Source organism: Narcine bancroftii, chromosome 4 (assembly GCF_036971445.1).
Source record: "Narcine bancroftii isolate sNarBan1 chromosome 4, sNarBan1.hap1, whole genome shotgun sequence".
NCBI classification, from domain to species: Eukaryota; Metazoa; Chordata; class Chondrichthyes; order Torpediniformes; family Narcinidae; genus Narcine; species Narcine bancroftii.
Genome location: NC_091472.1, coordinates 3,011,925 through 3,039,579, shown reverse-complemented (window position 1 = coordinate 3,039,579; position 27,655 = coordinate 3,011,925). Strand labels below are relative to the sequence as shown.

At 46.0% G+C, this 27,655-nt stretch overlaps 1 protein-coding gene across 2 annotated transcripts in view; it reads right to left on the bottom strand.

Moving 5' to 3' along the window:
• LOC138760289 (sulfotransferase 1C4-like) overlaps nucleotides 1-21,805 on the bottom strand; it is a 33,309-nt gene extending 11,504 nt beyond the window's left edge. The window contains exons 1-2 of one of the 2 annotated variants that reach the window (XM_069930659.1): nucleotides 21,718-21,805; nucleotides 956-1,107 (exon numbers count right to left, since the gene is read on the bottom strand). In XM_069930659.1, coding sequence (XP_069786760.1) covers nucleotides 956-1,106 — 151 coding nt within the window. In that variant the 5' untranslated portion in view covers nucleotide 1,107; nucleotides 21,718-21,805. The remainder of the gene's footprint in view (nucleotides 1-955; nucleotides 1,108-21,717) is intronic. The other variant, XM_069930660.1, reaches the window with a different exon arrangement.
• Between the last annotated feature and the right edge of the window lie 5,850 nt (nucleotides 21,806-27,655).

The window sequence follows — 27,655 nt, the reverse complement described above, 5'->3', positions numbered from 1 at the left end:
AATTCCACCAATTCCTCTATGGGAGACAGTTTATGGTCGAGAGTGATCATCGCCCGCTGGAACACATCCAGAAAAAGAATCTAAACAAGGCACCAGCCAGACTACAGAGGCTACTCCTCTGGCTCCGATGTTATGATTTTACCTTGAAGTAGAGGCCAGGGAAGGGAATGGTGCTTGCCGATCCTTTGTCACATCTTCCCCCAAATGAAAAATACGAAATGAAAGACGTGGAGATCAAGGTACATCACCTCGTCAGGGTAACTAATAACAAACTAAACCAGATTAAAGAAGAAACTGTAAAGGATGAAGAGCTACAGCTGCTTCTCCCAACAGGTGATACAGGGATGGCCAGAAAGGATAAAACAGGTACAGCCTACAATAGGTCAGTATTGGTCTATCAGGGACGACATATCCCTGGAGAATGGTGTACTGCTGGCAGGGTCTCGGCTGATAATACCAGAGACAATGAAAAAAGAAATTCTCCAGAAAATACATCAAGGACACATGGGAATGGAGAAATGCAAACTTAGAGCCAAGTCAGCAGTTTACTGGATAGGCATGTACAAGGACATCGAAAACATGGAGGCTACATGCCTGGCATGCCAGAAATACACTACAAAAAGAGATGGTACCTGTGGAAATACCCGCCAGGCCATGGCTCACAGTGGGAGCAGACCTGTTCACAGAAAACCAAGAATGGTATCTGTTTGTGTCCTGCTACTACTTGCATGAACCCTGCAAGAGCCACATCACACTTGAGTGGTGAGCATGCTCAGTGTGACGGTGTATTCATACCTGACCGGCAGCCTGACATGTGGAGTAAAAGTTTGTGCTGTAAACTTACCAGCTTCTCTGAGTGTTTATGACCTCCAATGGTACAACCGAGGACATAACAGGGCCTCACCTCCTGCACCCTAGGGCGGGGCTCTCCACCTGCCCGACCCCCTGTCCTCACCTGCTTTGGGATAGGTGGCGATGAGGACATCGTCAGGGTTTGCCTGAATATCCTGGATCTGCCCCCAGGTCTTCAGTATCCAATCCACCATCGACACCCCCTCCACTGACACCAAGCCTGGCCGGGACGCGGAACTTTCTGGAGTCTGCATCCTGCAACGGAGCAAGAGTCTTCGTTACTCCCCTAGTGGCACTGACCCCAGAGGATCTCCTCCCCAAACCTTCGCTTCTCCCTCCATAGAACCATAGAACATTACAGCACAGATACAGGCCCATTCGGCCTTTCTAGTCTGTGCTGAACCATTTTCATGCCTAGTCCCAGTGACCTGCACCCAGCCCATCGCCCTCCATCCCTCTCCCATCCATGTACCTGTCCAAATGTTAAAATTGAGCCCACATTCACCACCTCAGCTGGCAGCTCGTTCCACGCCCCCACCACTCTCTGTGTGAAGACGTTCCCTCTCATGTTCCCCTAAACCTTTCCCATTTCACCCTTAACCTGGTTTGTATCTCACCCACCCTCACTGGAACAAGCCGACCTACATTTACTCTGTCTGTCCCCCTCATAATTTTAAATACCTTGATCAAATCTCCCCTCATTTTTCAACACTCCAGGGAATAAAGACCATACCCGTTTAATTTTTCCCTGTAGCTCAGTTCCTGAAGTCTGGGCAACATCCTAGTAAATCTTCTCCGCCCTCTTTCTATCTTATTGATACCTTTCCTGGAGTTGGTGACCAAAACTGCACACAATTCTCCAAATTTGGCTTCACCAATGTCTAATACAACTTTACCATCACATCCCAACTCCTGGACTCAATACTTTGATTTATGAAGGCCAAGATGCCAAAAGCTCTCTTCACAACCCTGTCCACCCATGACACCACTTTCAGGGAATTCTGTATCTGAATTCCCAGATCCCTCTGTTCTACCCCACTCCTCAGTGCCCAAACATTTACTGTGTACATCCTTTCTTGGTTTGTCCTTCCAAAATGCAATACCTCCCACTTGTCTGCATTAAATTCCATCGCCCATTTTTCCAGCTGGTCCAGATCCCTCTGCAAGTTTTGAAAACCTTCCACACTATCCACAACGTCTCCGATCTTAGTGTCATCTGCAAACTTGCTGATCCAATTTACCACATTATCATCCCGATCATTGATATAGACAACAAACAACAATGGTCCCAACACCAATCCCTGTGGTCCACCACGAGTCACAGGTCTCCACTCTGAGAAGCATCATCCACCACTACTCTCTGGTGTCTCCCATCCAGCCATTGACAAATCCAATTCACTACTTCACCATGAAGACAGAGCGTCTGAACCTTCCTGACTAACCTCCCATGTGGGACCTTGTCCAAGGCCTTACTAAAGTCCATGTGGACAACATCCACTGGCTTTCCTTCATCAACTTTCCTGGTAACCTCCGAAAAGCTCAGATTGATTAAACACGACCTTCCACACATAAAACCATATTAATTCCGATTTCAGGTTGTCAGAGGCAGAATTACACAGCGTAAACATGTAAAGAAATAAAGAACTGTAAAAAGATAACAAATGTAAACAAACTGACTGCACAATACAGAGAGAATTTTAAAATCACGAGTACAAGTCCTTAAGTGAGTCCCTGGTTGAGTTTGTTGTTGAGGAGTCTGATGGTGGAGGGGTAGCAGCTGATCCTGAACCTGGTGGTCTGAGTCTTGTGGAACCAAAACCTCTTTCCTGATGGCAGCAGCGAGAACAGAATGTGTGCTGGGTGGTGTGGATCCTTGATGAGAGAGTGGGGAGAGAGAGAATGTAGTGGAGAAAGAGGGGGGGAGGGAGAGGGGGGGAGAGAGAGTTGGGGAGGAGAGGGGTGGGAGAAAGAGTGGGGAGAGAGAGAGGGTGAGAGAGAGAGGGGGAGAGAGAGGGGAGAGAGAGGGGTGGAAAGAGAGAGGGGGAGAGAGAGGAGAGAGAGTAGGGGAGAGGAGAGGGGGGTAGAGAGTGGGGGATAGAGTGGAGGAGAGAGAGTGGGGGAGGAGAGGGGGGAGAGAGAGTGGGGGATAGAGTGGAGGAGAGAGAGTGGGTGGGAGGAGAGGGGGGAGAGAGAGTGGGGGAGAGGAGAGTAGGGGAGAGAGAGAGGGGGAGAGAGGGGGATGAGAGAGGGGGATGAGAGAGTGGGGGAGGGAGAGGAGGAGAGAGAGTTGGGAAGAGAGAGGGGAGAGAGAGTAGGGGGAGAGAGAGGGGGAGGGAGAGTGGGGGAGAGAGAGAGAGGAGAGAGAGCGGGGAGAGAGAGTAGGGGAGAGGAGAGGGGGTAGAGAGAGGGGGAAAGTGGGGGGGGGAGAGAGAGTAGGGGGGAGAGAGAGCGGGGAGAGAGAGTAGGGGAGAGGAGAGGGGAGAGAGAGGTGGGGGAGAGAGAGTGGGGGAGAGAGAGTAGGGGAGAGAGAGGGGGGAGAGAGAGTGGTGGAGAGAGAGTAGGGGAGAGAGAGGGGAGAGAGAGAGAGGAGAGAGAGCGGGGAGAGAGAGTAGGGAGAGGAGAGGGGGTAGAGAGAGGGGGAGACAGAGTGGGGGAGGAGAGGGGGGAGAGAGTGTGGGGGAGGAGAGGGGGGAGATGAGAGTGGGGAGAGAGAGTAGGGGAGAGAGAGTGGGAGAGAGAGTAGGGAGAGAGGGGGAGAGAGAGTGAGAGGGAGGGAGAGAGAGGGGAAGAGAGAGTGGGGGAGAGAGAGTGGGGGAGAGAGAGAGGGGGAGAGAGAGTGGGGAGAGAGAGTAGGGGGAGAGAGAGTAGGGGGAGAGAGAGAGGGGGAGAGAGAGGGGGAGAGGGAGAGAGAGAGGGGGAGAGAGTGTGGGGGAGGAGATGGGGAGAGAGAGTGGGGGAGAGAGAGTGGGGGGGAGAGAGAGTAGGGGGAGAGAGAGGGGGGATGTGAGGGGGAATGGGAGAGAGAGAGGGGGAGAGAGAGTGGGGAGAGAGAGGGGGAGAGGGGGGAGAGAGGGGGAGAGAGAGTGGGGGAGAGAGAGTGGGGAAGAGAAAGGGGGAGAGTGGTGAGAGAGAGGGAAGAGAGAGGGGGAGAGAGATGGGGAGAGAGAGGGTGAAAGAGAGAGGGGGAGAGAGAGTGGGGGAGTGTAGGGGAGAGAGTGGGGAGGAGGAGAGGGGGAGAGAGAGTGGGGAGAGAGGGGGAGAGAGAGGGGGGAGAGAGAGTAGGGGGAGAGAGGGGTAGGGTGAGTGAGAGGGTGGAGAGAGAGGGGGAGAGAGGGGAGAGAGGGTGAGAGAGGGAGAGAGAGGGGGGAGAGGGAGGGGGAGAGAGGGGGAGAGGGGGAGAGAGGGGGGGAGAGGGGGAGAGAGGGGGAGAGAGAGGGGGGAGAGAGAGTGGGGGAGAGAGAGTGGGATGAGAAAGTAGGGGAGAGAAAGTGGGGGAGAGAGAGTGGGGGAGAGAGAGGGGGGAGCGAGAGTAGGGGGAGAGGGGGAGAGAGAGGGGGAAAGAGAGAGGGGGAGATAGAGTAAGGGGTAGAGAAAGTGGGGGGAGAGAGAGTGGGGGAGGAGAGGGGGGGAGAGAGAGTGGGGAGAAAGTGGGGGGAGAGAGAGTGGGGGAGAGAGAGCGGGAGAGAGAGGGGGGAGAGAGAGTGGGGAGAGAGAGTAGGGGAGAGAGAGAGGGGGAAAGAGAGAGGGGGAGAGAGAGAGGGGGAGAGAGCGTGGGGGAGAGTGGGGGAGAAAGTTTTGTAAGTTCCGATTGTAGTTTTGGAGGGTTTATGTACTTCTGTGTTGCTGGGCCTTGACTTGCTGTGTCACTTTAAAAGTGTGACCATGGATAACTCAGACCCACTCCTCCCCAATCACAGTGCAAAAACGGAAGATCTCAAAAGCCTGTTTCTACATGTTTCTCTCCCTCTCTGTGCTGAATATCGAACCACTCCTCCCCCTTGTTTCAGAACTCAACCCCCAAGGCTAAGCTAGTTGCCACAAAGAGCAGGCGATACAGTGGTGGGGACCGAGAATTTATTTGAGCCAAAACGCTGCAGCTGCTTGTGAGAGATACTAGAATATAGGAAGTAAAACTTTTCTTTTTTCTTTGGCTTGGCTTCGCGGACGAAGATTTATGGAGGGGGTAAAAAGTCCACGTCAGCTGCAGACTCGTTTGTGGCTGACAAGTCCGATGCGGGACAGGCAGACACGATTGCAGCGGTTTGCAGGGGAAAATTGGTTGGTTGGGGATGGGTGTTGGGTTTTTCCTCCTTTGCCTTTTGTCAGTGAGGTAGGCTCTGCGGTCTTCTTCAAAGGAGGCTGCTGCCCGCCAAACTGTGAGGCGCCAAGATGCACGGTTTGAGGCGTTATCAGCCACTGGCGGTGGTCAATGTGGCAGGCACCAAGAGATTTCTTTAGGCAGTCCTTGTACCTTTTCTTTGGTGCACCTCTGTCACGGTGGCCAGTGGAGAGCTCGCCATATAACACGATCTTGGGAAGGCGATGGTCCTCCATTCTGGAGACGTGACCCATCCAGCGCAGCTGGATCTTCAGCAGCGTGGACTCGATGCTGTCGACCTCTGCCATCTCGAGTACTTCGACGTTAGGGGTGTAAGCGCTCCAATGGATGTTGAGGATGGAGCGGAGACAACGCTGGTGGAAGCGTTCTAGGAGCCGTAGGTGGTGCGGTAGAGGACCCATGATTCGGAGCCGAACAGGAGTGTGGGTATGACAACGGCTCTGTATACGCTTATCTTTGTGAGGTTTTTCAGTTGGTTGTTTTTCCAGACTCTTTTGTGTAGTCTTCCAAAGGCGCTATTTGCCTTGGCGAGTCTGTTGTCTATCTCATTGTCGATCCTTGCATCTGATGAAATGGTGCAGCCGAGATAGGTAAACTGGTTGACCGTTTTGAGTTTTGTGTGCCCGATGGAGATGTGGGGGGGCTGGTAATCATGGTGGGGAGCTGGCTGATGGAGGACCTCAGTTTTCTTCAGGCTGACTTCCAGGCCAAACATTTGGCAGTTTCCGCAAAGCAGGACGTCAAGCGCTGAAGAGCTGGCTCTGAATGGGCAACTAAAGCGGCATCATCTGCAAAGAGTAGTTCACGGACAAGTTTCTCTTGTGTCTTGGTGTGAGCTTGCAGGCGCCTCAGATTGAAGAGACTGCCATCCGTGCGGTACCGGATGTAAACAGCGTCTTCATTGTTGGGGTCTTTCATGGCTTGGTTCAGCATCATGCTGAAGAAGATTGAAAAGAGGGTTGGTGCGAGAACACAGCCTTGCTTCACGCCATTGTTAATGGAGAAGGGTTCAGAGAGCTCATTGCTGTATCTGACCCGACCTTGTTGGTTTTCGTGCAGTTGGATAATCATGTTGAGGAACTTTGGGGGACATCCGATGCGCTCTAGTAAACTAGTGAATGAAATAAGGAATACTGGACTAGATTAGAGGAAGTTAAGTAAGTGCTGAGTAGGGATGAATTCCGATAAGAGTGTGAGGAAGGGTTACGCAAGTATAATAGAATAAGGGCTAATTAGCAAGTTCTGGTATAGAATTAGTAAGTCCTGGGGGTTGAGATGTGTGAATAAGGACAAAGGCAGATTCATGAATGAGGACAATGACACGATGGGACCCAGACAGGATACCCCATGGTCTAGTGGAGGAACCTACCAGGGGGAAGTCGATTCTGGACTGGGTGCTGTGCAGCGACGCAGACTTAATAAGTGACCTTGATGTAGGAGAGCCATTAGGGAATAGTGACCATGGTATGGTTACTTTTAAGCTGCAATTAGAAAGGGAAATGGAAAGGAAGTCGGAAGCATCTGTACTTTAGTTAAATAAAGGGAATTTTGCAGCTATGAGGGAGGAGCTAGCCAAAATAAAATGGAAAGATACACTAGCTGGGAGGACAACTGGGGAAAAAATGGCAGGTTTTTATGGACATTTTTCACAGGATTCAGGACAAATTTATTCCAAAGTGGAGGAAAGCTCTAGAGATGCAAATGGCAGCCGTGGCTAACTAAGGAAATCAAGTGCATTATCAAGTCGAAAGGGAGTAATTATAAGATAGCGAAGCGGAGTGGGAAGTTAGAGGATTGGGAAACCTTCAAAGAACATCAGAGGGTAACTAAGAAAGCCATAAGAGACGGGAAAAATGAAGTACGAGAGGAAAATAGCAGATAATATTGCGGAGGATAGCAAAAGCTTTTTTAATATGTGAAGAGGAAGAAATTGGTTCGGTCCAAAATTGGCCCTTTGAAAATGGGCAAGGGTGGAAATTATTACCGAAACAAGGAGATGGCAGAGGAATTTAACAAATACTTTGCAACTGTCTTCACCATGGAGGATATAGTTATGGTCAGTTAGGGGGTAGTGGTCATGCGGTACCAAGAGACTTGGGGAACTTTCCTGGGGAAGTAGGGGATCTAATGGATATCCGGATGCAGAGCAGGAGGTTGTGAGTAAATTGTTGGGACTGAGGGCTGATAAATACCAGGGCCTGATGGGCTGCATCCCAGGGTGCTTAAAGAGGTGGCTATGGAAATTGTGGAGGCACTGGTCGACATTTTCCAAAGTTCCATAGATTCGGGGGAGGTCCCTGAGGATTGGAGAATGGCTGATGTGGTGCCGATTTTTAAGAAGGGAGGGAGGGAGAAAACGGGAAATTATAGACCGGTCAGCCTGATGTCAGTGGTGGGGAAGATACTGGAATCTATCATCAAAGGAGTAATAGCAGAACACTTAGGCAGAAATAATAGTATATAGGGCTAGTCAGCATGGATTCCTTAAGGGTAAGTCATGCTTGACTCACCTTCTGGAATTTTTCGAGGATGTGACAAAGAGGGTGGACTTGGGAGAGCCAGTGGATGTGGTGTATTTGGACTTCCAGAAGGCCTTTGATAAGGTACCGCATGGGAGACTAGTGGGCAAGATCAGGGAGCATGGTATTGGAGGTAAGGTGCTGACATGGATAGGAAATTGGTTAAGAAATAGGAAACAAAGGGTTGGAGTGAATGGGTCTTTTTCAGAATGGCAGGATGTGACGAGTGGAGTGCCGCAGGGATCGGTATTGGGTCCTCAGTTGTTTGTAATTTATGTAAATGATTTGGATGAGGGGATTATTAATAACATGAGGAAATTTGCAGATGACACTAAACTGCGTGGCGGTGTGGGGTGTGAGGAGGATGTCAGGAAAATGCAGAGGGACTTGGACAGGTTGGGGGTGTGGGCTGCTGCATGGAAGATGACGTTCAATGTGAGCAAATGTGAGGTTATCCATTTTGGGGGCAATAATAGGAATGCTGAGTATTATTTAAATGGAGACAGGCTAGGGAGTGGGGAAGTGCAAATGGATCTGGGTGTACTTGTTCACCGGTCACTGAAGGCTAGCATGCAGGTTCAGAAAGCTGTGAAGAAGGCAAATGGCATGTTGGCTTTCATAAAGAGGGGATTGAGTATAGGAACAGAGACGCCCTTCTGCAGTTGTACAGGGCCCTGGTGAGACCCCACCTGGAGTATTGCATCCAGTACTGGTCTCCAATTTTGAGGAAGGACATACTAGCTATAGAGGGTGTGCAGCGCAGATTTACAAGGTTAGTTCCAGGGATGGCGGGGTTGACATATGCTGAAAGGCTAGAAAAACTGGACTTGTATGCGATGGAGTTTAGAAAAAGAAAGTAGGGGTGGTATGATGACCCGTTCACAGAGTACAAGATTACCGCCTCAATTGACACGAGAGGGAGGAGACTTTGATTATGAGGGTCATTTAGAACAGTGTGAGACCCTTTGGGAGGGAAGGCAAAACCCTTTGATTTGTCTCCGGAGGGCAGGAACCTAAACATCATAGAGGAGGGGATAAGCCAGAAATTAACTGGATGAGACCGTTACGAGAGGTTCCCTTGGGAGGGGATGTGGGGGGTCTCAGGTTCATAAATGTGCCTCTTACCAGTACGGAGGTGCGCAAATTTAAGAAGGAAATGACCTCGCTGATAGAAGACCCTCAGGGATGTGCAGAACAATTAGCTCAATTTTTGGTACCGAATATATGTACCTGGGATTAATTAATATCAATTTTTAAGGCTCTATTCGCTTTGGATGAGCGTGGAATGATTCGCCAGGCAGTGAAATCAACTATAAAAGTTGGGTGAGCCCCAGTGTATGTGTGTATTCCCAGGGTAAGGGGAAGCACCCAACTTTGCACTGTTGTACAATAAATGTTCTTTGTTCTCAATTTTTGTCTCGAGCGAAATCTGTGAAGGTACTTCTGTTTCTCACAGGCTTAAAGAGGAAATCATTGAACCGAGCAACTTCCCGTGGAGAGCCCAGGTTGTCGTCTTGAGAGGGGAAACAAGCCCAGGCTACTGATTGACTATTAATCGCTTCACCCTACTGGACGCATAATCCCCTCCCCCAAATCTCGCACATGTTTGTACAGACGATAACCACACCAGCAGTGCGAGTAGAAGACAGCTTTAATAAACTAATATGGACACTAAGAGGTCTTGTCTCTCTGCAAGACGAACCTGGAAGGCTAGACTGTAGCTCTGGACTGCTTTCTAGACAAGGTCACCTGAATGACCCCTGGTGACCTAGTGGTGTAATTACAGATCACCACAATGGTGAATAAAATTGCGCAGTACTGGGTCTATTTGACCATTGACCTGAAACCTGCATATCACCAGATACCTATTTGTTCCAAGGACCATTCCTACACCGCATTCAAGGCAGATGGATGGCTTTATCAGTTCCTAAGAGTCCCTTTTAGTATTATGAATGGGGTCTCAATCTTCAAGAGGCCGATGGATGAAATGGTAGACAAGTTCGTGCTAAGGGCCACCTTCCCTTATCTCAACAACGTCACCATTTGCGGCCACGACCTGGAGGACCATGACGCCAATCTGCATAAGTTTTTCCACACAGTCAAATCCCTGAATCTCATGGACAATGTAAATAAGTGCATGTTCCGGACTAAACGTCTAGCTATCCTGGGTAATGTGCTGGAGAATGGCATAATTGGCCCAGACCCCAAGCGTATGCGTCCCCTCTTAGACCTCCCAATCCTAAGGACCATGAGAGCTTTAAGGAGGTGCCTGGGTTTCTTCTCATACTGCACCCAGTGGATACCTTTGACAAGGTCCGTCCCCTCTTAAAATCCACTTCCTTCCCATTGTCGGCCGAAGCCCAGGCGGCTTTCAGCTTCGTTAGGAACTGTATCGCTAAGGCCACCATGCATGCGGTGGATGAAAATGCACCATTCGAGGTGGAGAGCAATGCCTCCGACATAGCTCTAGCCACGACCCTTAATCAGGTGGGCAGGCTGGTAGCTTTCTTTTTCCACACCCTTCAAGGCCACGAGCTCCGAAACCCTTCAGAGGAGAAAGAAGCTCAAGCTATTGTGGAGGCCATCAGGCACTGGAGGCACTACCTGGCTGGCAGAAAATTTACTCTGTTCACTGATCAGCGATCTGTAGCATTCATGTTCAATAATACGAACAGGGGTAAAATAAAGAATGACAAGATTGCAAGGTGGAGGATCGAACTCTCTACCTATAACTAGGAGATAGTGTCGAGCCCAGGTGCACTCAATGAGCCTCTCGATGCCCTGTCCCGAGGAAGTTGTACTGCTACAGACACCAGCCAGTTGCGGTCACTTCACGACGAGCTCTGCCACCCGGGCATCACCCGCATGGCCCACTTCGTCAAGGCATACAACCTGGCCTTCTCTATCGAGGATGTCAGGGAGATGACCAGGAACTTTCTTAATGTCATCAATAAGTACTCGCATTTTCCGTTCGCCATCTCCTGACCAGACACCTCCACCACCACAGTCATTAAAGCTCTTCACTCCATTTTCATCACGTTCAGTATCCCAGCTCCGTTCATAGTGATTTGGGCTCATCGTTTGTGAGCATAGAGTTACACTGATACCTGCTCGCAAGAGGCATCACCTGTGGTGACTTCCCCTTCTTAAAATTGTCCTGGGGGGGGGTGCGTGTTGATGCTGGGTGGTATTTACAAATTTAGATGGTCCAGCAGCCGTCACTGTCTCTGGGACTGTCGCAGGGTTGGCTCCTGGTCAAAGTTCGGCAAGGATGTGGTTGCTACCTGAGGGCTGGCTGGATCTGGCATGATTGGGGTGGGCGCTGGTGTGGGCAGCATGGTGTCTATCTGTACATCTGTCCACGGGGATGGTGGCCAGGTGGGTGTGGTCCACCAGGAGTGGGGCTCTCCGGAGGGGCAGAGGGAGGGGGTCGACCACCGGATCCTGGGTGGGCCAAGGATACACATGGTGGGGAGGTTGGGTTGGGTAGTCATGATGCTGGGGGGGGGGGGGGGGTGGGGCCCCTGCTGGTGCCAGATCCCTGGTCGAGACAGTGTCCTCACAGCTTCTGGGGTATCTTTTTTTTTTAATTTTTTATTTTTCACACCATAAATCACATTAGCCATGATACACACTTTTTCCTTTTCACACATATACAGTGAGATTTTCTCCCCCCCACCTCCCTCCGCCCAACCCACCCCCCCCTACCCCACCCCTCCCATCCATTTAAGGTATACAATCTAGGATACATTAAAACAGTCAGACAATGTTGTCACTCAACAAAAATGCACCAGAAATTCTACTGAGTCCATTCTTTTCCTTTTCCTTCCGTTAACTTAGGTAACGATTGTCCCCGGTAGGTTTTCGCTATTTTGTTTCATGCATGGCTCCCATATTTGTTCGAATATTTCAATATTATTTCTTAAACTATATGTTATTTTTTCTAATGGAATACATTTATTCATTTCTATATACCATTGTTGTATTTTCAAATTATCTTCCAATTTCCAGGTTGACATAATACATTTTTTTGCTACGGCTAGAGCTATCTTAACAAATCTTTTTTGTGCATCCTCCTAATCAATTCGAAATTCTTTATTTTTTATGTTACTTAGGAGGAAGATCTCTGGATTCTTTGGGATATTGTTTTCTGTTATTTTATTTAATATCTGGTTTAGATCTTCCCAAAATTTTTCTACTTTCTCACATGTCCAGATTGCATGAATTGTTGTTCCCATTTCTTTTTTACATTGAAAACATCTATCAGATACTGTTGGGTCCCATTTATTTAACTTTTGAGGTGTAATGTATAGCCTGTGTATCCAGTTATATTGTATCATACGTAACCTCGTATTTATTGTATTTCTCATCGTTCCTGAGCATAACTTCTCCCATGTTTCCATTTTTATCTTTATATTTAAATCTTGTTCCCATTTTTGTTTAGTTTTACCATTTGTTTCCTCATTCTCCTTTTCTTGCAGTTTAATATACATATTTGTTATAAATCTTTTGATTTTCATTGTATCTGTAATCACATATTCAAGGTTACTTGCCTCTGGCAAACTCAAACTGCTTCCTAATTTATCCTTCAAGTAGGATCTCAATTGGTAATATGCCAGCGCTGTATCTTGCAGACGATGCTGCTTTAGTTGCCCATTCAGAGCCAGCTCTTCAGCGCTTGACATCCTGCTTTGCGGAAACTGCCAAAATGTTTGGCCTGGAAGTCAGCCTGAAGAAAACTGAGGTCCTCCATCAGCCAGCTCCCCACCATGACTACCAGCCCCCCCACATCTCCATCGGGCACACAAAACTCAAAACGGTCAACCAGTTTACCTATCTCGGCTGCACCATTTCATCAGATGCAAGGATCGACAATGAGATAGACAACAGACTCGCCAAGGCAAATAGGGCCTTTGGAAGACTACACAAAAGAGTCTGGAAAAACAACCAACTGAAAAACCTCACAAAGATAAGCGTATACAGAGCCGTTGTCATACCCACACTCCTGTTCGGCTCCGAATCATGGGTCCTCTACCGGCATCACCTACGGCTCCTAGAACGCTTCCACCAGCGTTGTCTCCGCTCCATCCTCAACATCCATCGGAGCGCTTTCATCCCTAACGTCGAAGTACTCGAGATGGCAGAGGTCGACAGCATCGAGTCCACGCTGCTGAAGATCCAGCTGTGCTGGATGGGTCACGTCTCCAGAATGGAGGACCATCGCCTTCCCAAGATCGTGTTATATGGCGAGCTCTCCACTGGCCACCGTGACAGAGGTGCACCAAAGAAAAGGTACAAGGACTGCCTAAAGAAATCTCTTGGTGCCTGCCACATTGACCACCGCCAGTGGGCTGATATCGCCTCAAACCGTGCATCTTGGCGCCTCACAGTTTGGCGGGCAGCAACCTCCTTTGAAGAAGACCGCAGAGCCCACCTCACTGACAAAAGGCAAAGGAGGAAAAACCCAACACCCAACCCCAACCAACCAATTTTCCCCTGCAGCCGCTGCAACCGTGTCTGCCTGTCCCGCATCGGACTTGTCAGCCACAAACGAGCCTGCAGCTGACGTGGACTTTTACCCCCTCCATAAATCTTCGTCCGTGAAGCCAAGCCAAAGAAAGAATCTTGAGTTATATTGTACTTATCTTTCATTTGTTCAAAGGATAAGAATCTATTTCCTGAAAAACAATTTTCTATTCTTTTAATCCCTTTTTTTTCCCATTCTCTAAAGGAAAGGTTATCTATTGTAAAAGGGAGTAACTTGTTTTGCGTCAGTATTAGTTTTGGTAATTGATAATTTGTTTTATTTCTTTCTACATGAATCTTCTTCCAAATATTGAGGAGATGATGTAATACTGGAGTACTTCTATGTTGTACCAATTTTTCATCCCATTTATATAATATGTGTTCAGGTATCTTTTCCCCTATTTTATCTAATTCTAATCTCCTCCAGTCTGGTTTTTCCCTTGTTTGATAAAAATCTGAAAGGTATCTTAATTGTGCAGCTCTATAATAATTTTTAAAGTTTGGCAGTTGTAAGTCTCCTTGTTTATACCATTCTGTTAATTTATCTAGTGCTATCCTCGGTTTTCCCCCTCTCCATAAAAATGTCCTTATTATTTTCTTCAACTCCTTGAAGAATTTTTCTGTCAGTTGTATTGGCAATGCCTGAAATAAGTATAATATCCTTGGAAAAATTTTCATTTTAATACAGTTTATCCTTCCTATTAGTGTTAGTGGCAAATCTTTCCAATGCTCTAAATCGTCCTGTAATTTTTTCATTAGTGGATAATAATTGAGTTTATATAGTTGGCCGAGATTTTTGTTTATTTGTACACCTAGGTATCTTATTGCCTGCATTTGCCATCTAAATGGAGATTCCTTCTTAAATTTTGAGAAATCCGCATTATTCATAGGCATTGCTTCACTTTTATTTACGTTTATCTTGTAACCCGACACTTCTCCATATTCCTTCAATTTCTTATATAATTCTTTTATTGATAGTTCTGGTTCTGTTAAGTATACTATAACATCATCCGCAAATAGACTGATTTTATATTCCTTGTCTTTTATTTTTATTCCTTTTATATTATTATCTATTCTTATCAATTCTGCTAGTGTTTCTATAGCTAACGCAAACAATAAAGGTGATAGTGGGCATCCCTGCCGTGTTGACCTGCTTAAGTTAAATTGCTTTGATACATGTCCAGTTACTGTCACTTTCGCTAACGGTCCCTTATATAATGCTTTAATCCAATTAATATACTTCTCCGGTAAACTGAATTTTTGCAATGCTTTGAACAAATAATTCCATTCTACTCTGTCAAAGGCCTTCTCTGCGTCTAAAGCAACTGCTACTGTTGGCGCTCTACTTCCTTCTACTGCATGAATTAAGTTAATAAATTTACAAATATTGTCTGTTGTGCGTCTTTTTTTGATAAATCCAGTTTGGTCTAAATTTACCATTTTCGGTACCTGTTCTGCTAATCTGTTCGCTAATAGTTTAGCTATTATCTTATAATCTGTGTTAAGTAAAGATATTGGTCTATATGACGCTGGTGAGAGTGGATCTTTCCCTTGTTTTAGTATTACTGTAATTATTGCTGTTTTACATGAATCTGGTAAGCTTTGTGTCTCATCAATCTGGTTGATTACATCCAGGAGGGGCAGAATTAATAAGTCTTTAAATGTTTTGTAGAATTCTATTGGGTGTCCATCCTCTCCTGGTGTCTTATTATTTGGTAATTTTTTTATTATCTCTTGTATTTCTACTATTCCAAATGGTTCTGTTAATTTATTTTGTTCCTCTATTTGTAGTTTTGATAGTTGAATTTTAGTCAGAAATTCATCTATTTTCCCTTCTTTCCCTTCGTTTTCAGTTTGGTATAATTGTTCATAGAATTCTCTAAAGTTTTCCTTAATTTCTTTTGGATTATATGTGATTTGTTTGTCTTTTTTCCTTGATGCCAATACCATTTTCTTAGCTTGTTCTGTCTTAAGCTGCCATGCTAGGATTTTGTGCGTTTTTTCCCCTAGTTCATAATATTTCTGTTTTGTCTTCATTATGTTCTTCTCCACCTTATATGTTTGTAATGTTTCATATTTTATTTTTTTATCCGCCAATTCTCTTCTTTTGGTTGTATCTTCCTTTATTGCTAATTTTTTTTCTATGTTTATTATTTCCCTTTCCAACTGCTCTGTTTCCTGATTATAGTCCTTCTTCATCTTGGTTACATAACTTATTATTTGCCCTCTAATGAACGCTTTCATTGCATCCCATAGTATAAACTTATCTTTCACTGATTCCGTATTTATTTCAAAATACATTTTAATTTGTCTTTCAATAAATTCTCTAAAATCCTGCCTTTTAAGTAACATGGGGTTTAATCTCCATCTATACATTCTTGGAGGGATGTCCTCTAGCTTTACTGTCAATATTAAGGGTGAATGGTCCGATAGTATTCTAGCTTTATATTCTGTTTTTCTTACTCTATCTAGCATACGGGCTGATAACAAAAATAGGTCTATTCTTGAATATGTTTTATGTCTAGCCGAGTAATATGAATATTCCTTTTCCTTTGGGTGTTGTTTCCTCCATATATCCAAAAGTTGCATTTCTTCCATTGATTTAATTATAAATTTGGTTACTTTGTTCTTTCTGTTAATTTTTTTTCCCAGTTTTATCCATATTTGAATCCAAATTCAGGTTGAAATCCCCTCCTATTAATATGTTCCCTTGCGTATTTGCTACCTTCAAAAAGATATCTTGCATAAACTTTTGATCTTCTTCGTTAGGTGAATATACATTGAGTAGATTCCAAAACTCCGAATATATCTGACATTTTATCATTACATATCTCCCTGCTGGATCTATTATTTCCTCTTCTATTTTAAATGGCACATTTTTACTAATTAATATAGCCACTCCTCTTGCTTTTGAATTATACGATGCTGCTGTTACGTGTCCTACCCAATCTCTCTTTAATTTCTTGTGCTCCAATTCAGTTAAGTGTGTTTCTTGCACAAATGCTATATCAATTTTTTCTTTTTTCAGTAAATTTAGCAGTTTCTTCCTTTTAATTTGGTTATGTATTCCATTAATATTTAAAGTCATATAGTTCAACGTAGCCATTTTATACTTTGTTTATCTTCCCTTTCCGTTTCTCCATCATTACCTTTCCTTCTTATCCATTTCTGTTTTCTTGTTTTGAACCCTTTATAAGACAACATTCCTAAAACATCAAACATTTTCCTTATTCTCCTATTTAAAACTTCTTTAGCCCCAATCTCCCCTTCCCCTCCTAAGTTGTCCTTTATCCCATGTCGGACAACCACATCTCCCCTCTCCATTTGGATTTGCGAATTCACTCGCAAGCGTCAGCTGATTTTGCAGTGACCGTAACTCCTCCCCACCCAGCCCCCCCCAGAAAAGATTTCACTTTTCATATGTAACAAAGGTCACTCTTTTAGATCTCTCCTTATTCCCTCTATTCCATTTCCTTCCCGTTATTAATTCTTGTCTATACTATCTATATTTTCCTCTAAATACGGATACATTCACTTATGCACATTATACATCTACACACTTATACTTCTTTACCCACATACATATAAATCGTGATCATTTTTACTCTCATTACCCGTCTTCATCCCTCAGTCTATTTTGTAATTGTTCTGCAAATTTTCGTGCTTTTTCTGGATCCGAGAATAGTCTGTTTTGTTGTCCTGGAATAAATATTTTCAATACCTCTAGATGCTTTAGTATAAATTTATACCCTTTCTTCCATAAAATCGCCTTTGCTGTATTGAACTCCTTTCTCTTCTTTAGGAGTTCAAAACTTATATCTGGATAAATGAAGATTTTTTGCCCTTTATACTCCAGTGGCTTGTTGCCCTCTCTTACTTTTTCCATTGTCTTCTCCAGTACCTTTTCTCTTGTATTATATCTTAGGAATTTTACTACAATAGATCTTGGTTTTTGTTGTGGTTGTGGTTTAGAGGCCAATACTCTATGTGCCCTTTCTACTTCCATTTCTTGCTGTAGTTCTGGACATCCTAGGGTCTTAGGGATCCACTCTTTTATAAACTCCCTCATATTCTTGCCTTCTTCATCTTCCTTAAGGCCCACTATCTTTATGTTATTTCTTCTGTTATAATTTTCCATTATATCTATTTTCTGAGCTAACAGTTCTTGTGTCTCTATAACTTTTTTATTAGATTCCTCTAATTTCTTTTTTAAATCCTCTACCTCCATTTCTACTGCTACTTCCCGCTCTTCCATCTTGTCCATTCTCTTTCCCATTTCTGTTAAGGTCATATCTATTTTATTCATTTTCTCTTCTGTGTTGTTTATTCTTCTTCTTAAATCATTAAATTCTTGCGCTTGCCATTCTTTAAATGACTCCATGTATCCTTTAATAAGAGAAAGTATATCCTTTATCTTGCCTTTCTCTTCTTCTTCTATTTCACTGTCCTCTTCCTCTTCTTCTTCCTCTGGGTTGGCCATCTGTTGTTTCTTTGTTGCCCTTCTCTTCTCTTCTTTCTTGTTTCCGTTGTCTTCTGTGGTCTCTTCTTGCTGCAGGTGTTCTGCAGCTGTGGTTGCCGGCTGTGGAGATCGACTCCCCAGCTGGTCCCCCCTCCCGTCGGTGTGTTTTTTTGCATGCGCATCGCGCATGCGCGATTGCGCACTTTTACTCGGCTCAGCGAGCCATTTTTGTAGGCCACTTTCTACCGACCTGAGGGAGCGGGTTTCTCTCTCCACCGCGGGCCTCTTCGAACAGGTAAGGCCTTCTCCTTCTTCCTCCGTTGTCTTCTCTTCCTCTCTTCTTATCGTTGATTTCGATTTTTCTTTTTTTGTCGCCATCTTCTTTCCACCTTTATACTCACTTTTCTTTAACTTTTATTTCTGTGCCTTTGTGTTTTCCTTTCTTTTTTTTGACTTTTCTGGAGAGGGCTGGAGTTCACCGTCCGGCCACTACTCCATCACGTGACTCCCTCAGCTTCTGGGGTACCTGATGTAGACCTAGTTGTGGTTGGTGTAGAGGAGGACCATCTGCTCGACCAATGGGTCAGACTTGTGGGCCCGCATGTGTTTGTGTAGGAGCACCAGACCCAGAGATGTGAGCCAAGCTGGGAGAGAGGCTCCTGTCGCCGATTTCCTGGTGAATGAGAAAAGGCGCTAATGATGGGTCTGATTGGTAGCCATTTTTGCTTTGTGTTGATCACCTCAGCCTGAGGCGTCAGGAGGATCACCTCAATCACTTCCCTCCAGATCTCGAAGCATGTCTGGGCTTCTAGGTGTTGAGGGTCAATCGACAGGAACTTCTCCATGGTCGTTCTTTAAAATTTTGCTGGAATAAATTGGGGCGCGGGCGGAAGTGACGAGGTGAGTGATGGCATTGCCCAGTCCTCGCACATGGCAGCTCCCAGCTGGTCGCGGAGGGCCACAGCATTCCCAATGGGGCTGGAAAGGCACACCTTTGCGAAGTGGCCTTTCTTCCTGCTGGGCAGCCTTTGCGGGATTGCCAGTCTGATGCACACCAGGACCCACAGTACTTACAGGAGCGAGCAGCGCTGGCGGCTGTGATCATCTCCTCCACGTGGGGCTTTCGGCAACGGCAGTTATTTGCATCTGCCAGGGGTCGGGCATTGAAGACCTCTGCATGATGAGCTGGAGCTCCATGGAGTGGACCACCTCCATTGTCCTGGTAAGTGAGGCAATGTTTTCTTCTACCACTCTACCGGGTGCTCCTTGAGCACAACCCTCACACGCAGGTGTCCCGGATCAATCGCTCCACTTCCCCTTCGGTCACCCTGGTCGCAGCCAGGCACGGGGAGGCTAGCTCATGCAGGGCCCCAGATAGGCATCTGCCATCTCTGGTGTTCAGACGTTTACTGGAATAAACTGCGGTGCGCTGAGGGAGCAGCAAGCAAGCACAAAACTCGAAAGACTGTACAACAGGCTTTATTCCAGTAAACATCTGAACACCAGTTCATGCCTTGGTGGCCCCCCATGTGACTGGCTCAGGAGGGGCCGGCTCAGGTCTACATTCAGGTCGGCTAATTGACAGCCGGCCAGGTGGAGTCAACCCCTTAGGCGGTCTTCCTGCAGGTACAGAGGTCGCCGCTGCTGTCGGCCGGTGGTCGTATCACCACATCGCCTCAAGCAGGATGACCAGCTACAACCCCCTGGGGAATGGACAAGTTGAAAAAGAGAATGCAACTGTTTGGAAATCTGTGAAATTGGCCCTCCAGTCTAAAGGCGTTCCAGACTCATGCTGACAGGACGTTCTCCCCACCACCCTCCACTCCATAAAGTCGCTTCTCTGCAATGTGACTCCTCGCAAACTAATGTTTGCATTCCCGATGAAATCCATGTCGGAAATGCAAACATTCACTCTTCCAGCATGGCTAACGATACCAAGAGTGGTCCTGGTGAAAAAGCACGAGGCGAGGCGAAACAGACCTGCTGGTCGAGAAAGTACACCTACTGCATACAAATCCCATGTGTGCCTATACGGAATACCCAGATAGCAAGGAGGACACCGTCTCGATCAGAGACCTGGCACCTTCAGGAACTGAGGTCCCAACGGCTACAATAGGCCTGGAACCCACGCAGGGTTCTGGACAGCATGGTTCCAACCACAATACCATCCGATCCTGGACCCCCGAGTCCCCCTTTGAATCCCACTGTCCAAGACCCACAAGAGGCACAGGAAGTTCTGGAAGAGCAAAGTCCACCAGTACTAAGGCACTCGACCAGAATAACCAGGTTCCCCAGACAGACTCCACGTGTAAATAATTGCAAAAATCTCATGTTGCTGAACGTGGTTTCTGTAATCACCCACAGGTTCTCTTCTGAAGAAAGGGATGAATGAAGTGAACTCGAATTCACCGTCTGTGTGTATAGATTGAACGACCTGATCCTCTCTTGGCTCCGCTCCCATCGGTCCCGATATAAAACCTGTTTTCCCGTCTTACCTTCAATTTACCTGAAGACCATTATAGATACCGGCCATACATTGTAAGCTAATAAAAGTATATTTGTGCTCCACACAAATCTTCAAGTACCACATTACACAGCAGGAGAGATTGTGCAGGAGAGTGTTTGTTAGAGAGAGTTTGGGAAAATGTTAGAGAGAGAGAGAGTGGGTGAGAGAGAGTGGGGGAGAGAGAGAGTGGGGGAGAGAGAGAGAGTGTGGGAGAGAGAGAGAGTGGGGGAGAGTGTGTGGGAGAGTGTATGGGAGAGTGCTAGAGAGAGGGAGAGTTTGGGAGAGTGTTTGTTAGAGAGAGAGTTTGGGAAAGTGTTAGAGAGAGAGTTTGGGAGAGAAAGTGTGGGAGAGGCTGCGTGGGAGAGTGTTTGTTAGAGAGAGTTTGGGAGAGTGTTTGTTAGAGAGTTTGGGAAAGTGTTAGAGAGAGAGTTTGGGAAAGAGAGTGTGGGAGACTGTTAGAGAGAGGGAGAGTTTGGGAGAGTGTTTGTTAGAGAGAGAGTTTGGGAAAGTGTTAGAGAGAGAGTTTGGGAGAGAAAGTGTGGGAGAGGCTGCGTGGGAGAGTGTTTGTTAGAGAGAGTTTGGGAGAGTGTTTGTTAGAGAGTTTGGGAAAGTGTTAGAGAGAGAGTTTGGGAAAGAGAGTGTGGGAGACTGTTAGAGAGAGGGAGAGTTTGGGAGAGTGTTTGTTAGAGAGAGAGTTTGGGAAAGTGTTAGAGAGAGAGTTTTGGAGAGAGAGTGTGGGAGAGGCTGCGTGGGAGAGTGTTAGAGAGAGTTTGGGAGAGAGAGAGAGTTGGAGAGGCTGCGTGGGAGAGTGTTTGTTAGAGAGAGAGTTTGGGAGAGTGTTAGAGAGAGAGTTTGGGAGAGTGTTTGTTAGAGAGAGAGTTTGGAAAAGTGTTAGAGAGAGAGTTTTGGAGAGAGAGTGTGGGAGAGGCTGCGTGGGAGAGTGTTAGAGAGAGAGAGTTTGCGAGAGTGCTTGTTAGAGAGAGAGTTTGGGAAAGAGAGTGTGGGAGACTGTTAGAGAGAGGGAGAGTTTGGGAGAGAGAGTTTGGGAGAGTGTTAGAGAGAGAGTTTGGGAGTGTTAGAGAGAGAGTTTTGGAGAGAGAGTGTGGGAGAGGCTGCGTGGGAGAGTGTTAGAAAGAGGGAGAGTTTGGGAGAGTGTTTGTTAGAGAGAGAGTGGGGGAGAGAGAGTGTGGGAGAGTGTTTGTTAGAGAGAGAGTTTGGAAGAGAGAGTGTGGGAGATAGAGAGAGTGTGGGAGAGAGAGAGAGTGTGGGAGAGAGAGAGTGTGGGAGAGAGAGAGAGTATGGAAAAGTGTTTGTTAGAGAGAGAGAGAGTTTGGGAGAGAGATCCCTGCACTGTGCGGAAGTGTTTGTGGGAAAGAATGGACGGAGAGGGGAAGGAGAGGGAGTGAAGTTACTGAGAATCGAGAGAGGGGGAGGGAGAGGCAGAAAGAGGGAAAGGTTATTGGGGAGGCAGAGAGGGGGGAGGCGAAGTGAGAATGGGGATGGAGCGTCGAATTACCTTTTCTATCAAATCTCCTGTCTCTCTCAGCTTTGCCTGACCTTTGTATTCATGAATTCTTGAGAAATTCACGTGACTAAAGGGGCTGGAGAACAATTCTGGTCCAGCCCCTTTCAGTGGGGTAAACACACAGGGATCTTGTGAAGCAGGACAGGAGTGTGGGAATGGTGGGGGGAGAGAGGGCAGCTGAAGGCTTCCCCACTCAATCCCACTCCACAACTGGGGACTGCTCAACCCTGTCCTCCCCCCTACTTCTCTCCGGACTGTCCCCCTCTACCCCACTCCCCCCTTCCCCTCTCTACACTTCCCTCTCTCTCTCCAACCCTCTCTTCCCCCTCTCTTTCTCCCTCTCTTCCCCCTCTATCTTCCATTCTCTTCCCCCCTCGCTCCTTCTCCCTTCACCCCTTCTACCCCTTCCCCCTCTCCCCCTCTCTTCCCCATGTCTTCCCCTCTCTCTTCCGTCTTCCCCCTCTCCTTTTCTGCTCTCCCCCTCTCTCTCTTCCCTACTCCTTTTTCTCTCTCCCTCACTTCCCCTTTCTCTCTCCCTTCTCTTGTCCTCTCCTCTCCCCTCCCTCTTTCTTGCCCTCTCTCCCCTTTTTCTCTCTCCACCTCACTCCCTCCACCCTTCCCAATCCTGGCTGTGGTGATGCTGGACATCATCGAACATTACAGCAGAGAAACAGGCCATTTGGCCCTTCTAGTCTTAGCCGAACTATTTCTCTGGTACGCCCCACTGACCCGCACCCAGGACCATATCCTTCCATACCCCAAACTCGAATCCATCAGAAACAAAAAAATGCTGATAATGTTCAGGAAGAAAAGCTAACCTTTCAAGTTGCAGACCCTTCATCAGAACGGAGATGGGGGCAGGAGGCCTCTGACGAGGGTTGAGATGGCCATATCTCTGTTGATGATGTGTAAGACACAAACCAGAGGACATGGGTTAAGGGTGAAAGGGGGAACTTCTTCACACAGAGAAGGGTGAGGGTGGGGAACGAGCTGCCGGCTGAAATGGTGAGTGTGGGCTCGATTTTAACATTGCAGAAGAATTTGGACAGGTCCATGGATGGGAGAGGAATGGAGGGATAGGGACTGGGAGCAGGTCAGTGGGATGAGGCAGAAAAATGGTTCAGCACAGAGGGGCTGAAGGGGGCCTATGAGGTAAAACTGGGATGACCATGGGGATAAACTGGAAGGAAGTTACTTGGTCAGTGAGTGAATGGGTGCAGTTGGGGAGGGAGGACGGGAATTGGGGGGGATAAAGAATGTGGAGGTTGTGCTAGGAAGGTCCGCATGGACATTTAATTCACTCCTAGAGTTGAAGAGAGAAAAGGGAGATAAAAACCTGTGACGGGCCCAGACGACCCCAAAAACCAGCAGGAATAGAATTCACCAAGACAATGCTTACTTTAATAAAAGATGGTTTTAATGATCTTTAAATCTAGAAACGGGATCAAACTTTAACTGATTACTATTAACTTAACCCCTTTCTAATTCTAAGCGCACATGTTTGTAATGTGTATATGTTCAGGAACGTTCTTTTGTTCACTGTCCAATCATTCACTTTTCACCTCCAAGTTCACTGGTATCAGGCAATTCTTATACTGTGCACAGAATTAAACATTTATGAATCTTCACCAGGCTGTGGTGCTTACAGGTAAATGGTTACCACTCAGGAAGGTTCTCGTTGGTTTTCAGAGAGAGATTTGTTGCTCGTTGGACACCCACAAACTGATTTCCTCCATCAGCAACTTCAATGTCTTGCCAAAGAAACTTGCCCCATCATGGGTTTTCCAGACGATAACCTCTTCATCACTGAGTTCCTCTCGTTTCCCTTATTTCAGGAGAAACACTCTAGCCAGCCAGTTCCTCTTGTAAGGACTACAAGGGTTTTTCGATAAACTGAACTCAGGACCCTCAACCCATCTTCAAAATGGGGTTTTCAACAAGCTGCCAGCTTGCCATGTTGCACCCTCCAAAAGCTACTGCAGAACTCAGTTCTATCACTCTCTAAGAGAAGAATTCTGTTTCCTTTCCTCTCTCTCTCTGCTTGTAAAAACCAGAACCCCTCCCAAGACTCTAAATCCAATCCTTGAAAGATCTTTATCAGCTCTTGAGCCCGGACTTTTCCATTTTCACCTGCTTCTGAAGTTCCTTCCAAAGCAGTTCCATAGTCTCTGCAAAGTCACGGAGCCTAAATGCTTGGCTTCAGTGAAGCTCTTGAGAAGTGTAAGTATCTGTTTGTGAAATGACCCAAACGAAACCCTACAATCTATCCCTTTTAGAAACATATTGATATATATTATAAAATATAATATAATCCGTAACAAACCAAATAAAGCTTGTTCCTTAAGCTAATGTTGGTCCTCAATGATACAGAACAGGAGATAAGACCATAAGGCATAGGAAAGGAAATAGGCCATTCAGCCCATCGAGCCTACCCCACTATTTTAATCATGGGCCAATCCATTTTCCCACTCAGTCTCACTGCCTGCCCTTCTTCCCATAATCTTTGATACCCTGGTTAATCAAGAACCTGTCAATCTCTGCCTTAAATACTCCCAATGACCCAACCTCCACAACTGCCTGTGGTAACAAATTCCACAGATTCACCACCATCTAGCTGAAGAAATTCCTCTGCATCTCTGATCTAAATGGACGCCCTTCAATCTTGAAGTTGTTTCCTCTTGTCCTAGACTCTCCCACCGTGGGGAACAACCTTTCTACATCGACTCTGTCCATGCCTTTCAACATTCAGATTGTTACAATGAGATCCCCCCTCATTCTCCTAAATTCCAATGAATACTGGCTAAGAGCATCAAACGCTTCTTGTATGATAACCCTTTCATTCCCAGAACCATCCTCGTGAATCTCCTCTGATCCCTCTCCAGCATCCTTTTTTAAATGAGGAGCCCAAAACTGCTCACAATCTCTATGTGAGGCCTCACCAGGGCCTTATAAACCTCAACATCACATCCCTGCTCTTAGATTCTATTCCTCTTGAAATGAATTCCAACATTGTATTTGCCTTTTGTTTCATCCTGTGTTCGTGTGTGTGAGTTCTTAGACAAAACATGGAAGAAGGAAAAGGTTCTTTACTTTAAACTCGTTGTAAGCAGCCACCATGAGCCTTGTCGACCTCCACAACGGATCTCTCATACTGCAGTCTCTGCATCTGTGTGAGCTCCCCTGATGGCAGCCAAGTCTAATCCATTAGGAACTATGATCCTTAAGACATTGCTAGTTTCCATGCAAACATGATCACTACCATTACATCTCCCTTTCTTAAAATAAAAGTAGCTTACTTTTAACTGACATGTTTTCTTTGTACAACTCTGCAATTTTAACTTTAACATCAGGAACTTACATTTCCATAATTTTCAACATCGTTAACATTTTTTAAACTTGTTTTGTGTGTTCACATTTACATACACTAAAACTTGAAGAGTGAATAAGAGAGCACCACTTCATTCTGGAACAGGAGTCTTTAAATTTGCTCAATGAGGCTCTTAGGAGGATTCACATGTCTTGACGATCTCCTGGTTGATTGTCCTTGAATCTGAGTTGTTGCCTCAGACGATGTCTTCTCAGCTGTGTATTCAGGTTGTTCAACAGTATCTGTCTTTCCATCTACTATGTCTGGTCCCATTTAAAGGTCTCGCAGAACAACACCTTCATCTGTCTGAATGGTGTATGATCTTGGTTGGACTTCACTAAGGACAGTTCCCTTCTGAGTCCATAAGTTTGTTTTGTCTTTGAGCCTGACTTGGTCACCAGTGTGGAGTTCCAGTAGGATTTTTGTTCCTCTGTCAAAGTAATACTTCGGCTTTTCTTTCTGTTGTTCTTTGAACTTCCTCACTTTCTCCCCCTCTTTTGTCTTAGGAGGTTCTCCTGAATGGGTAGGTTTGATCTTAGCCAACGTTCCATAAGGAGTTGTGCTGGTGACCTACCACACTCGAGCGGCACTGAGCGGTACTCTAGCCTGCTCTGGTAGAAGTTTGTTCCACTGTATTTGGCCTTGTTCATCAGTCTTTTCACTGTCCGTACTGACTTTTCCACTAGACCACTGGACTGTGGAAAATGAAGACATGACGCGGTGTGTACAAGTCTCACTCTTTGGCAAACTGTCAGAACTTTGAATTGCAAAACTAGGGTCCATTGTCAGTCAAGACTTCGGTTGCCATGCTATGTCTGGAGAATATAGCTTTCCTACCTGTTATTACAGCATCTACAGGGGTGGTGTTCAGTCTTCACACCTCTGGATACAGGGAGTAATTGCCTGTGACTACAAGATAGTCCTTCCCTTGACATTTGAATAGGTCAGCACCTACCTTCTGGTACGGTCTGAATGGTGCTGGGTGTGGCTTTAATCATTCTGCAGGATGGCTTGCTTGATATTTCTGGCATATTGTACAGTTTGACACTTCATTTGTTATATCATTGTTGATTCTTGGCCAGCACATCACCTCTCGTGCTCTTTTCTTACACTTTTCGATTCGGAGATGTCCTCCATGGATCCTTTTAGCATCTCTTTTCTCTGACTCTTTGGGATAAGGATTTGGCTTCCTTTGTAGATGATGTTTTCAACCACTGATGGTTCCGTCGTGCAGTTCCAATACTCAGAAACGTCAGGTGACCAGTCCTGCTTCATGTTGGCCCATCCATCCAAGATGTTTTTTCTCAGTTATCTCAGTGTTTCATCTTTGTTTGTCTCTGATTTTATGAGCTTCATTTTTGCATCTGATATGGGCCGTGCACTTGTGATCAAGTCCACGAAAGCATTCACGTCTTCATCCATTTTTGTGTTTGCGGGACCTCTCGTGTCAACAGCTCTAGACAAAGTGTCTGCTGTGTACATGAGCTTACCCGGAGTCAACACCTCTTTCAGTGTATAGTGTTACAGCCTAATTGTCACTCTTTGTATTCGAAGTGGACATTCATTTAATGGCTTTTGGAACAATGCAATCGAGGGCTTATGGTCATTCTCTACAGCGATTGGTTGTCCTGACACAAACTGATGAAATCTTTCACGGGCGTATGTGACGCTGAGCAGCTCCTTCTCAATTTGAGCCAATCGTGTCTCCGCGTCTGTCATTGACCGTGATGCATAGGCAGTGGGTTGCCAGTCAGCATATTTTTTGCAGAAGAGCTGCACCGAGCCCACTATGTGATACATCTGATGATATCTTGATGGGTCTCACTGGATCGTAAAACCTCAGAACTGGTCCCTCCATGAGCAGTTTCTTTAGTTCCCTCCATGACTTTTCATGTTCATGATTCCCCTCCCATTCAATGTTCTTTTCTGTTCATCTTCTCGATGGAGCCATCTTTTCTGAGAGGTTGGATATGAATTTACCCCTATAGTTGACCATTCCATTAAACCTCTCTACGTTCTTTTTGCATTGTGGCCTTGGCATGTTCCCAATGGCCGACACCTTTCTGGGATCTGGTTTGATGCCCTCCCTGCCAATAATATCTCCTACAAATGTTAGTTCTGTCACCCCGAGCTGGCATTTCCCTCTATTCAGCTTCAGGTTTGCTTTCCTTGTTGCTTCCAACACTTTCCTTAGTCTCTCGTCGTGCTCCATTTTCATGGTTCCCCAGACTGTGATGTCATCCATTGAGGTGTCAACTCCGTCCAGGTGCTCATAGACCATGTGGATAGTTTTGTGATCCACTTCAGGGGCTGAGGCGATTCCGAATGGTCACCTGAAGAATCTGGATCTGCCAAATGGATTATTGAATGTACTACATTAATTGAGTGTAAATTGGTCAGGATAGACTTGTGGGCCAAAAGGGCCTATTACCGCCTATGTCTAAATGTTTAAAAATTATAAATTTAAATTTCTTAGTCGTACCTAGATAGTTAAATTCATTTTTAACAATTTTAAAAGAAACAGTGGAATCTAAGGAGAAGTTCAAAACGGGCATCTCACTT